The sequence below is a fragment of the Dermacentor albipictus genome, chromosome 7 (genome assembly GCF_038994185.2).
Source record: "Dermacentor albipictus isolate Rhodes 1998 colony chromosome 7, USDA_Dalb.pri_finalv2, whole genome shotgun sequence".
NCBI lineage: Eukaryota > Metazoa > Arthropoda > Arachnida > Ixodida > Ixodidae > Dermacentor > Dermacentor albipictus.
This window is the reverse complement of record NC_091827.1, coordinates 81,598,610-81,612,750: the sequence shown is the minus strand read 5'-3', so window position 1 is coordinate 81,612,750 and position 14,141 is coordinate 81,598,610. Positions and strand designations below refer to the sequence as shown.

The following is a 14,141-nucleotide window of genomic DNA, read 5'->3' as shown; positions in this document are numbered from 1 at the left end:
CTGAGTCCCTTCGCGCCACCAGGAGACTGGCGTATTTCGCTGGTGTAATCTTCCTTCGTGTAATTGTATTATGCTTTGTTATCACTAATACTGCTTCTCTTTTCCCGGGAAACTGCCGTCTCTCATTTGTTAAAATCTGAGTCCGAGTATAAATTATGCTGCGCATCACTGTTAAGTCTTATTTCGAGTGAATTCAGTGTGGACTCATTTCGGTTACTGAGTGAGTTCAGATAGTTATGACCTCTGCATGCAAGTGGCAATGTTTACATCCTTAATAAATGTTCTAAACTATTAGAAGCGTTTTTTACGAGCCGTTAGGATTGTCTACTGGGAAAAGAAGCGATACTAAGACACATATCATTCACGTGCATTTCTCCCACCGTTGAAAAATACAGACCCTGCTGATGGGGTTCTTGAAGTCTGTGTTTCTCTTCCAGGGTCAACAAAGCACGCCACGCAATTTCAAGAGAGGTGAACATACAGCAACATATTGATTCTCTGGGTACCTATTGAAATTATTGTTAGTTGGCAAGCTCCTACTCTTTTAAAATATATTACACTTCTTCCCGTGTATATATATTTACATATGTTGTGTCTGTTCATGGTGTTCACAATCAATTTAAAAATACGTTTAATAGAAAAACTACTATTGCCAGGATTTTCCGAAATAAAGCGGAAATATGAATTAATAGACGTGCATGCATTCGCCAACACTGCAAGCAGTAAGGTTTTAGCCAGAATATAATTTTTAGTGAAAACGTAGACGCCACGCAAAAGAACTCTGGTAATGACGCTTTACGGGAACTCGGGTAAGCTTCGGCATCGCCGGTGGGAGCGGCTCTGCGCCTCCTGAAAACTCCAGCGGGGGCTAGGGAACCTGGAGCCCCCCTGTAGTCGGCGCCTACAGATGGGAGGACTCAAAGTTTAAATCAGCCGCGTGACATGTGTCTTGAGGACATGGGCATGGCCTCAAGGTACAAAACTGGCGGGGGAATGCCACAGCTGAAGGATAGAAAATCTTTCTGCAGCTGTTTTATTAAAATGCACTGCCACAAAAATGTTTGTGAGAAAGCATTCCAAGCGATTTAATCTCTATGTATACACAACACACTTAAGTACAACAAAACCCATTTGTAGGACAAAGTTTGACAAGCTTTGTCTCTTTTAATAGGGATATGTAGTGCCTGCCCAGCTTTTACAAACATGGTCAAATAGAGAGATAACCCTTCAATGCATAAGTCTCAAAAAAAGAAGAGTGCAGTTTTAGCACATGGGAAAATCTACAAAATGCACAGATGTTAAGTGGGAGTCTGATTTTTACGCATCAGGAAGATGTCAGTGTTATAAGCTGTTGTGAATTAAGGGCGTCCAAGCGGCCACAAAGGTTCCATGGTTGGTGCCGTGCCAGGTCTCAGGAAAAAGTGAGGTCCACAGCGGAGTCCAACAGACGAAGAAAAAGTTTTATATACAAATTTACATGAATTACAAGATTGGCTCTATAGCTCACTACATGTCAAACTCTTTTCATGTCTGAGCCTCTCCGACAATACTCAAGTACTGCCTTGTATCCAATTCATTTCCCCCTTTCACTCGTCGAGAGCGTTCACTGTTTTTCTCGTCCAATCACAATGTCGAACCGTTCACAAAATCCTGCCCATGACGTAGCACCGAATAAAGGGAAAATGAGACATCCACCAGTTTGTAGCAATTGCTACAAAGGAAACCCATACGGGTTCCTCGAAAGAAAAGCTTCATAGTTGAAGAAAAATTCGTCCTGGTCCGGGACTCGAACCCGGGACCACCGCCTTTCCGGGGCAGCCGCTCTACCATCTGAGCTAACTAGGCGGCTAGCAGATGGCAGGGCGAAGTCGAATTTGTCGACAACACGAAGCAAAGGCAAGAGTTTGACGTAGTAGTTCTGCGGAAACCCGCAAGGTGGAGAGAAGTATTGAATAAAGGGAAAATGGTGGATGGTGGTGGAAATGGTGAATAATGGGAAACTGGTGGATGTCTCATTTTCCCTTTATTCAATACTTCTCTCCACCTTGCGGGTTTCCGCAGAACTACTATGACGTAGCACCGTTCCGCCAGACTCCGCCTCCAACGCACGATTGCCCTCGCGTGCGAGGCAATCACATGGCGATTTGGGAATTCAAGTAGGCGCAGTTCCTATGGAAGTCCTTGACGTTGGATCCTTTCATCAGTTTAGGGGGCTTTCCGTGACGGTCAGCTTGCCAGCTTTGAGCGGCCGAACAGCCGAAGGTACGAACATACTTGCGTCGCCATCAGTCTGAGGTGGCGCTGATTTACTTGCCAGCGCCTTGGCCTCCAGTAAATGACGAAGCGTGAATAGCGTTCCACAGTTGCACGTCTGCTGGTGAAGCATCCTTCGTCCTGAGAGACCACCAGGGAGAACAATGCAGAAATCTTGTGTTTAGCAAGCATAATTTAATCTATTGCGTGTAATCGTTTGGCCATGCTCGTAACATTTGAAGCAGAGGCCACCCAGACCTTTTCAACGAGACAGACATTGAAATAACTTTTTTATCGATGATCTGGAAGGGTGCGCAAATGTGTGTGAGCTTGCATTCAGAAGAATTTCACGAAAGGGAGAAATTGCCATCAACTCGACTGTAATATCAAGCAAAACGGAAGCTCACGAAGCGTTCTAAATACAATGCTTCATTGTTGAAGAAAAATACATTCTGGCACTGGGTTCGAATTTGGAACCAATGCTATTCTAGGGTGGTCGCACTACCATCTGACTAGCAGGCTAGGATAATACAACAGAGCAAGATCAAATTAATGCGTACTTGAAATACAGGCACGTACAATATGGCAAACTAGTTCTGCAGAAGGCCGCAAGGTGACGAAAGGTTAATCTAAGGGAAAATTGTCGATTACCTTAATGGTATAGAAACAAAGCAGGGGCTTGCAAAGCTGCATGACAGAGAAAGTGGGCTATTATGCGAGATTGCTGGTCTCCTGCTGCATGTAACATATTAATAATTGGCTTGTATGTTCAGGACAGCACTGTCTACAGACTAGGGGCGTGATCGTGGGTCGTTGTTTGGAGCACGCGTTCGTCGCCTAGGTCACGCCAAATTTCGTCAGCCGCGCAAAGTCTGTGCAGCCGGACTGCGCTTGCCGACAGGATGCCGGGCGCCCAGCAAACCTACAACACGGTCGCCGGCCCGCAAATCGTGCTCCTTTCGTCCCATTAGACAGCTATATCACGAAGCGATTTACTAACAACTAGTTCGGTTTTGCTTGTACGGTGTGCGAACGCCTGTGGTTTATGTCGGTGTTGCGCAGTGCTCTGGCGCATGCAATGAAGTGCCTCCAGGTCACGAGTCGTTCGACAACTTTCGCTTCTGTGTCAATTAGCAAGGATTCCTGTCCAGTGGTAGGATGTCGCTGATGGCTACTTGCAACTCAAGTCTTCACGCACAGTAAACATGCAACAGCTTCTGGGAAGACATGTGTCACTATCGTGTTCTACCGATACCCATGAAAGAGGGATCAACCGTATTTTTTACTCAATGAGCCAGTTGACGCTTTCGCATCAATACACTAGCCAGAGCCAGACTTCTCTCACGGTGTCTAATCAGTGACACGATATATTTGTGAGCAAGAGCCAAAGTTTGTATGGACTTTATTATGGTTTCTGAGCAATTCTACCCCTTGCTAAAGAACTCCTACATCTTTCACAGCTCATAAATATACTCATAGCTGCCAATTTGTACATTATACCATAAATGTTAAGCTTTATGCTGTAACGTACAAATTGGAACACGCGTCTGCAGCAAGAACCACGACAATGGTATACTTTGCAAGGATTACGTGCCTGGAATATACGTAGCTGCATCTGTAGTTTATGGACATTGCGTGCATTTTTTTTTGTCCAACACCTTTCAAGAGAAATTTTAACATCGGGTCATCATAGACTCGTCAGCGCATTTAACATTTCCGCACCCGATTTCTTCAGCGACGTAATTGTCAAATTGTCAAAGAGCACTAACCATAGTTTATTCAGTATGCAGTTTTCGAGCATACTCAAAGGAGCGAATCGTTTTCTCGGGAAGGTGTAGTGTACTCCGGTAATTGTCTACCGCGAGAACAGAATGCGTATCTAGCATGCAACTGATATGAGCTCATTCAATCTCGTGTCGGCTAGTTCATTACTTGGTGTGTTTATTGTCTCTTAGATAGTTGCGCGGAGCCCTGCACTAATATAGCTCTATCCGTGGTGTGATGGCGCGTGGTCTCACGCTCGAGCAAGCGCCCCACGGAGTGGATGGCAGGCTGCATGGCATTGGTCGTAGGTGCGAAAGTTGTTTTTGTTGCCTTCACAACCTCCGTACAGGAAGTCTTCACAGGTGTCGGTGTTGACATTGTAGTAGAAGCGCCCAATGTATGCCTCGCAAGGTCCTGTCCTTGCTGGCAGGCTGCAGTACCACGCAGACAACACTGCGGGAATTCATTTGCATTATGTAACACTGTGGTATTGTCTGGAACTTGCAGAAACAACAAGCCATACAAAATAAAAACGGCCACAAACAAACAAACGAACACAGAGAAACAATAACAAAAAGGGTGTATACGTAATTCTGTTCCTGTTTACCCTGATGAAAGCGTTAACGTGCTTCGGGAGCAGAATGTGCTTAGCAGCTACATAAAGGAGTAGAAGATAGCACGTAATGAGCGCGTGCCGCAGCCGGCGAGATCTTACGGAAGCCATAGGGCACCGTGTGTCGACGTTGTGAAAAAGTGTGACAAACTTTGCTGACTCCTTGGGTGTACGCTTCTTCGCAGGGTCATAGGTTTGCTGTGTTGTTTTAATTTTTATTGAATTATACAATCGGCTGCTTGAGACCGTTAAGTTCAGAAAGACAATTATTGCGAGGAGGTATAAAGCCGGAAACTTGAGCTGCCACAGAATCCTCCCACTTCTATTCACCGATGAAAGAAATAAAAATATTACGGGGAAAATTAACAGTGACCTAAATGGCGTACACGAGCCACACTGCAAAGTGGTTAAGCGACTGGCCGTAACAGGAAGAAGCGGCGAAAAGGAAGCAACAATAGCGCTACAAAAAAATAAATAAACTGAAAGCCATAAATATATCTACCAGTTATGAGAGCTCGGGAGAACAAAGTCACAAGTTTTGTGCAAAGCGTTGACGTAAAATTTGGAGCGTAAGAGCGTCTGAGTAAAGGGACCTAACGGAAGACACGAAAAACTAGCCGAGGGTGGAAGCGTAGGCCACTATAACAAAATGTAGCACCGGGGCGCCATTTGAGGAACGGACATACAGCTTGCGAGTCATGTGACCAGCACGCGTTTCTTGGTTGTTAAAGGCATGAGTACTTACCCCGCAACTGGGGAAGTTCCACGGCGTCGCTGTCCCTCCCGAACTCGGGATATGCGGCACCTGCGTAAAGTGCACTTACAGTTGGTGACGCTGTACCTTGGACAGTAGGTGTAGCAACAATGCGCAAGAACACAATCATATATATATATATATGTATGTATATATACATATATATATATATATATATATATATATATATATATATATATATATATATGTATGTATGTATGTATGTATATATATATAGCTATTGTGAGAGACGAGATAGAACACTCGTTTCTTGGGCAACCTGTTCTATTGACCGTTATATATATATATATATAGGGGGTTTTCTTCAAAGTTCAGCATGCAGGACCCGACGTAACATACGCAGTAAAGAGACGACGCACTTTTTAGAAGACCACTTAACGTTTTCGGCTGGTGGACCAGCCTTCGTCATAGTACAGTATATTTCCTGCGTTACATATATATATATATATATATATATATATATATATATATATATATATATATATATATATATATATATATATATATATATATATATATATATATATATATATATATATATATATATATATATTGTGAGAGACGAGATAAAACACCCGTTTCTTGGGCAGCCTGCTCTATTTCCCACATCGTTGTCCTTCACCTCTCTCTCGACTGCCTCCGAGCCAAGGTTCAACTCTTCACTACACTCGGCCACGATGCGGTTGGTTTGCTCCTATAGAAAAAGCACATGATGTATTCTTACGTCTGTCGACGGATGTAGTTAATAATGCGCCACACATGCACAGCAAAGTAAGTTCGCTTTCTGTTGTCTATGCGCGAGTCAAAAGTGGTGGGTCGCTTGGTATTAAGGAAATGTCCTTCGGACTTTGTGCACAGTTCGTTTTAAGAGGATGGTGCACCTCGTTGTACCCACACCTCGTCACCTTTATTGTATTGTGGGGTAGGATGGTGGCGTCGGTCGTAATGCGGTTATTGCGCATGTTGCACATGCGCAATCCTTCTGCGCGCCTCAGTTCACATATTGCGACAATGTTACCTTCGTGCCACGAAACGTCCAACGTTTATAGGTGTGTTCAAGCAGAATGTAGCACTAAGCTTCGTTAGTTGGCCATACGTGATCTCGTACGGGGACGTTCTCGCACGGCTCTGTAAAGCCGTGTTCATTGCGTACGCAGCCGCTTGGAGATGGTCTTTTCAATCAGCTTCACCTCGTTTGTGATCCTTGCAATACGATGTGGGTCGAGCGTGGATATCCTGGTTTGACCTTTCCGCCAGGCCAATAGCTTGGGGATGGTCGGCAGATGCGAAGTTATGCATAACTCCAGCTTGTTTTGGGCAAGTGCGGAGCTCGCGTCTGCGGAAGGTCGTCGACTGGTCGGAGGCAAACTTTTTTTTATAGACCTCGTCTGTATTCGAAGCGGTCCCGCAAGAATCTGATGACATAGCTGGCGGCAGGCAAAGGCACGGCAGGGACCTCTACGAACTTGGGCAAATACTCCATAGCGAAGGTAATATAGCGATTACCGGCTTCCGAGATTGGAAGAGGCCCGATGTGATCTGTGCTCAGCGTGTGAAAAACCGCCTCAGGGGACGTAATGGGAACAAGTAAATCATGTTAACCTCATGGACGCCGTCTGTATTCTGGACACACCTCATACCTGGCGACGTATGAAAGTACATCCGTATCCATTATAGGCCACCAAAATCGTTGTTGTGCCTTACGTAAGATTGCTCGATAGCAAAAATGGCCTCCTTCGGGGTTGTCGTGGATGGCACGCAAATTACTCTATGGTAAGGAACCAGGAATTACCGGAAGGTTACGTTCGTCTCTCTTATTTGCCCAGGGTTGACAATACAACGTACCATCACGTAAAACAAACCTTTCATAGCGTCCCGTATCCGTAACAGACTCTATAAGGGGCTTCAAGCCTTTGTAGGCGCGTTCGGCCTTCGTCAGGTCTTGGTGAGAAGACATTATCTAGCTTTCTCGGGTCCGCGGGGAGGCTTCCTCGATTGCTCTTCAGGAAAAAGCGTCCACAAGCTGATTTTGTGCTCCAGGACGGTCACGCCCGTCGTATGGGTAGTCTGTAACCAAACAATCCATCCGGTGAAGTTGTGTCTACTTACGCAGGTCTTTGAAGACGGGCACTGACTCCAAGAACTTGGTGCTGGCTCCGGGCGTGGCGTCGAGGCAACGCCGTACGCTGTGCTCCAGTATTGACAACCGCCGTGAGTTCTCTGATGCCGTCGACGCGGACCATGAATGGTGGAAGCGGGCGTGTTTGATATTGCATGGATGGATGTTGAGCTTGGGGCTAGTTCTTATATCCATGGTCAGACCACCCACACGCAAAGTAACCGCGTCTCGGTGTAGCTGTCTCCTGAGACGAGAGGTGACTAGAAGTGTCCTGCGACACCGCCGCCTGGAGTACGAAAGTGATGTCGACCTGGTTTGTGTGCAAGGACAAGAGGGCCGCGTGCGCCTAGTCGTGTGTCCCGTCGATGACGTAGTGCTTAGCTACCGGGGAGGACCAGGATGTGTCGAAGCTTGGAACAGGGACACATTTTCGTGAACCTAGGTGGCAATGTCCTTGGTTGAACCTTGACGGAGTGAGCGCATCTTCATGAAACGCACGTCATAAGCACTCGGAAGTGGCGCTAACGCGGCTGTCAGGGCCGCGCTAGAAACCGGCCATGTGGTATATGCGGGGCTTATATGCGGTGCTTATGTGGTATATGCGGTGCTTATATAGAGACGCCATGAATGGGCGGATCCTCGAAGACGGCCTTCACCAACTAATTTTTTAGTAGTCTCTGCCCACGGGTGCTTGAGAGCAACCCAGTTGACGATGGGGAGCCATGTGGTTGGGTCGCCTTTAAAACCATGAAAGCATGGAATTTCATTCTCAGAGAGCGACGGTAGTATGGCGCATCCAAATCCGTACGTTTTGAGCTGTTGAATGAGTAGGTACATGGCTTGTGAAACGGTGACGCTGCAGTCCTGCCGCGGAGCCGTCGTGAAGGCCGCTTGGACGCCGTTTTTCTACGGCACCGTCCTAGTACACATCCACTTCAGAGTATCAGTGACTGCGCCATTGTAGGAGGCGAGATAGGCACAACAGCTCTTTTTTGGGCAAGATGTGCTATTTCCCACTTCGTCGGCCTCTACCTCTGTCCAGCCTCCAAGCCAAGCAATAGAGCTGTGTAATGTACAAAAAAATGTAGAATGGAGTATAAATGTACATAGAGCTATGCAATGAGAGTCTACGCTGAGAGCGAAGTTGTATGTAGTAGCATGTAGCCACCCACATCGGCATATTTTGTAGCATACGCATAACTTTGGCGCAAAAGACATTGTCCATCATGCCTGTTCTCGGTTTTGGTGGGGCTGCTATGATGTCACGGCATTACCACATGCTAGGCTATAGCGAAAAGCATGAGCGAAGCCATGACAGAGACTATTATGAGAGAAGCGCTTATATAGACTAGTTTTTTTTGCAGAGAAACAGATTTAGTTTACAGAACGTGCGACTGAACTTAATTAACAGAAAAACATAAATAACTTCGATGAATAGATAGTGCTTGTAAGGCGGGCAATCATGAAAGGCAACGCGTGCTGGTTGCATGTTGCCACCGTTTTCAACACCTTTCCGATTGCATCCCCCTCTCGGTTTTTAATATGTAAGAATTCGTTCGCGAGTACCTCAGCAAAGTCTGTCACGCGAAAAGTGAAATGCCTTGTACGTTAACGAAAGTGCGTAGCTTGCGAAGTTGAGACACTTAGTCATTAAAATTGCCTAATTGTAGAGGATTCGTAGCTTTAAAACAATAAGAAACACTTGAAAACGAATTTCTACGAGAGATTACCCATATAATCATATTCATGCATGCCTATAGGGATATATAGGTCTCCATAGAAGATGCGTGGGCTGGGCCAAATGAAATTTGCGGGTGGGCGAATATAAAATTTGGAGGTGGGCAAACTTGTATTTGAGGGTGGGTCAACTTAAAATTTGGGGGTAGCCCAGCCTAAGTTTGGTAGTGGGCCAACATGAATTTTGTGAGTGGGTCAATTCGAAATTTTGGTGTGGGCCAACTTGGAATTTAGCGGTGGGCCAATTTAAATTTTGGGTGGGGCGATCACCCTACTACTACACACTGAGCAACAAAGAAAAGTTCTCAACACAATGATGGCATGCAAGGGCATGGTTAGTGGAGTGTTGATTTCCTGGCGCTACGGCAGCGCCCATTGAACGGGCAATGCCTGCAAAAGTCTATGCAATACAAACATAAATAGTGTGTTTCAGAGGAGGAATGCACACATCGAGTAGTGGTTCTTGCATAATAACACTGTAGAATAAAACAACCTATGTAATTAGCACCTTTGCCTTACAATGCATTAAGATACGTTTGAGATACTCTGTTTCATACTACAAAAGCGCCACGATTGGGTGCATTTTAAATCTCTACAGCAATTCCGCGCCCATGCTTTTGTGTTACAGCAATGCGCATGAACCGAACGAATGAGTGGTAAAAATATTTATCCATGTTGTTGATTCAATTCAGACATCATCATCACCATTAGCCTGTTTTTATGTTCACTGCAGGACGAAGGCCTCTCCCTGCGATCTCCATTACCCCTGTCCTGGGTCAATAGATTCAAACTACCGCCTGCGAATTTCTTAATTCAAACATAGAGCACTCCAAATTTATATATCTCACAATCCCACTAATTTTCACGCTATCTGCATCTTCAAATCACACGAAATTAAAAATAACACTTGTACAATAAAAGAAGTTCAAGCGAAGAAACATTGCCTTCGGATAGTTTGCAGGCCCTTTCACATTTTTCCTTGGTGCGGTACTGGTTTTCGGTACCGTTACAGCCACCGTAGATGAACTGTTCGCATTGACCCTTCTTGAAGTTGTAAGTCCATAGCCTGAAGAACGCCGTACACGGTCCCGTGACAGCTGTCGCCATGCACTTTCTATAGTAGTCGGTGGTGGCTGAAAATTCAAAGTGGACTATAAATGAAGGCAAGGGACGACAGGAAGCATCGCCGATGGTTATAGCCATCGCAACATTATGGCTGCTTTAAATCATCAATGCGCCGGCGCAAAGCATGTTCCATGCTTCATTTGATCGCAGAGAACAGTAAAGTTCATGACGTGCACGTTTTGTTTATTATGAAACGCACGCAGGAAATTGGAGCGCGGACTAATTCTGTCTCGAACAACAAAGATAAATATTCCAGGACTGGACAGAGCAGCAAAACGAAGAAAGAAACAATTCTTAGATTTAAAAATTTTAACTCTTGAGTATTACGTGCCTAAACGACTTTGATTAAGAGGCACGTCATAGTGAAGGACTGCGGGTTAAGTTTGACTGCCCGGGGTTTATTAAAGTGCACCTACAGTCTAATTACACGATCCATTTACACTTCGCCCCCATTGAATTGAGGCCGGTGTGACCGGGATCAAAACCGATGCTTTGGGCTTTCATTCTGTTTAGCGTTCGTTACACGTCCTTTACGCCTGCTGTATTCCTATGCGAAATACGTATTAGGTTAGCATAAAATTGCCCCTTATAAAAAAAAGGAAAGTAACGAAACTAAGATCACTCTCGTTTCTTCACGCATTCAGAACTGCAGGGAGACAAAGATAGCCAGAAAGAGGAGGCATGTTTGTGCGGCAGCAGCCGTTAGAAAATAACTCACAATTGACGCAGAAATCAATTTCAGTTAAGAAAGAAGAAACGTTTACAAGAGCTTCTCGCCAGGAAATGAATTTTCATTTTGCTTGAAGATATCACTGACAGAGAAAATCAAAACTTCGCGTATTGACAATACACTTTAACTCCACTACAGACAAAATTGCACAAAACACACTTGACACGCATCCTACCAATTCACACCCACCCGAAACAAAAACACGTGCGCACACTCAGAGCTTTCTACAACGTTTCTGGACGCCTATACTGGAACTAATTATAAAAAATAAATAGCACGCCCCAATGAGAGCCGCCAAACAAAAAAGAAAGTCGTGGCCTGGCAAAATTTTCTTAGCCGCACATACTGATACACAACGTGAATAACCAAGACCATCAAGTAATGCTTGTTTCGTCAAGCATTTCCATACTGTTGAAATATCTGCCGATGCTCACGTAAGGTATGCCGCAGATGTCTCCATGTTGCAGTTGGGAAACAAAGGGCAAAATCTGACTTAATTACACTAACAACCGGACTAAAAAAAGGATAAGAAAAATTTGTTAGCTTCCCACGGCAGCTGCCACAATTTAGAAGCTATGCAAATATTGTCAGCCGTGGCTTCCCTTTTGCTGATCGCTCTCGTTGTGAGGTACATACATTTTCATAATTTTTTCCGGTAATGCTCTCTGTTTATACTTCCATGTAGCAGCATTTCCCGCTTGTTGTTTTTTTATGTTGTACCATGCCATCGTTTACAGCGGCACTGACGTATTTGCCGTTCAAGAAGCAAGACGTACAATCGCCCAATTTTTTAACCTGAACGCGCGAGCATCGACCGGCCAGTCGATAAGCGCCGTATAACGGAGTACAGCGGCGAAGTGTGCGAGAATACGCCTGGCAGAGGGAAGCTGCATTGGACTGTGCATTGCGCGCACGCGCGTATTCTCGCACACTTCGCCGCTGTACTCCGTTATACGGCGCTTATCGACTGGCCGGTCGATGCTCGCGCGTTCAGGTTAAAAAATTGGGCGATTGTACATTCTTGCTAAGTTCAGTTCCTCAGTGGTAAATAAACGCCTACCTTTGAAGTAAAAATGTGAACACTTATGAAGGTAATCGTGAGAAACGTTGAATCGTGACCATCGCGAAGAGCGCTCCTGCCCAAATTTCCTTAATTGTTTCCTTTTTTTCCGGGGAGGTGCAGTTAAACGATGAGCATGATCTGCAGATATGCGTCATTTTTATGTGCGTAGCGGACGTGGGCATCCAGTTTATATCCGCACTGTGACGCTTAACAAAATGAACGCTGTAATGTTTTTGTAAGTTTTCATGGCTTGTACTCTTCTTGACTGCGTTTGCTACTCTCATACTCAATGCAAGGTTAGTATAGATTTGTCCCGGTGTGGCCTGAAGCAATGCAAACTTCTTACATGTCCAGAAGCATGCCGAGCAGATAATTGTACGGTCAGAATAGCTTGCACCCTGCGCTGCCTGAAAACTGCACTAGAAAAAATTTTCGAATATTTTCTGAACTTTGTTTCGATGCACCTATTTACTAGCTCGATTGAAGGGGTTATTGATTTGCTAGACTGGCGCAACCTGAACAATTATATTTCGCGTAGTTCCTTTTTCTCTGCATGTTACACAGTTCCTACACATCATGACGTATGCTCCTTGATGCAACATTTGGCACGTGAGTGAACGAAAACGTCAATAATAAGGAGATTAATAACATTTTTCAATGTGAATGCGCAAGTAGCTAAATAAATAAAACGCTGCCCAGTCTGATTACAGAACAGACGTTATGTGGAAGCCATGAACAGAAAGAGAAATTGAAACTGAGGGACTTTATTTGTTTTTACTATTATAACCGTATGAGGCCAAAAGAAAATGGAGTCAAGCAAGACACAGGGGAAATTATTTGTTAACTGTTATTATTCGAATGTAAAAACAAGAAGGAAAAAGAAAATGAAAGCGGACAAAAAGGCAACGTACTGCTTGTAGGAGCCGTACTTACACCATCCGTATTACACGTGTCATGGTTTACTATAGAGCTACATGGGTGGCCATTATTCTGCTCACTTTCTTAGGTAGTAGCTTGCGCTAGCTAGATATGACCATGGGAATGTTAGCCAGCGACAGTCGTGCCCATAGCGAACGAGGTGGTATACATAATTTCAATCGCAAGCATAACGCACCACGTGAAATTAGAAGCAGGCAATGAACTCTCGTAGGCCGCATCGCGGCATCCGCACTGCCTAATTCAAGATCTTTGCTATGCAATGAGCGTGAAGGTTGAGGTCAACCAACCGGCTCGATTTCTGTTAGTTATAACAGCATTAATTCAACATAGAATCAAGTCAGTGAAGCTATATTTATGAACATTTTGAAGTTGGCTCACCTGTTTCTTGCGAATTCTCGACGGTCACCACTGCAGATGCCTCAACATCTTCCGTCGAGGACACAACAGGAAGCTGCGCATGGAGCAATTGTTAATATTTTGCTTTACATGCAGTGAACACTGAAGTTTACCGCGCGCAAGATGGTTGCGTGCAGTAATCGTCGCAACTTACAACCACCCAACACTAAAAAAGAAGTTAACCGAGGAGCCCGATTTTTATTAGCCTTATCATAGTGTTACGTTTCGCCTACGACGCATGGTATAGCCGGCGCGGATGCAACGGACGCCGGGGCTTCGTTCGAAGCGGCGGACACTTGCCCGTTCAGCGCTGCCGCAACGCTTCCTGCCAAGCGCGTCCAGGTATGATTCAATGTCACGTGTCTTCGTGTGTGTGTGTGTGTGTGTGTGTGTGTACATGTTGGTGCCCACGCTTGTCGAAGCGCGGCAGCCGGGGAGAGGAGCTCCCCAACTGTGAAGCGAGGAGGTCTGACCGGCGCCGGCCTGGTGGATGCGCCACTACTCGTCTCAACGTGTCCGTGCGCCGTCATCACGTGCGCCCCATCCGGAGCCGTTCCTTCTTGCCCTCGACTCCGAGAGCTTAAAAGCAGCTGCCCCCGGACGCCAAGGGAGAGGCTTCGAATTCTT

At 45.4% G+C, this 14,141-nt stretch overlaps 1 protein-coding gene across 2 annotated transcripts in view; it reads right to left on the bottom strand.

The window, feature by feature from the left end:
• Positions 1–4,166: 4,166 nt before the first annotated feature.
• LOC135896907 (uncharacterized) overlaps positions 4,167–14,141 on the bottom strand; it is a 35,544-nt gene continuing 25,569 nt past the window's right edge. Inside the window, exons 3-5 of one of the 2 annotated variants that reach the window (XM_070521342.1) lie at positions 13,497–13,569; positions 5,376–5,435; positions 4,167–4,470 (exon numbers count right to left, since the gene is read on the bottom strand). In XM_070521342.1, the coding sequence (XP_070377443.1) occupies positions 4,268–4,470; positions 5,376–5,435; positions 13,497–13,569 (336 nt within the window). In that variant the 3' untranslated portion in view covers positions 4,167–4,267. Of the gene's footprint in view, positions 4,471–5,375; positions 5,436–10,219; positions 10,395–13,496; positions 13,696–14,141 lie in introns of those variants that run through there. The other variant, XR_010562849.2, reaches the window with a different exon arrangement.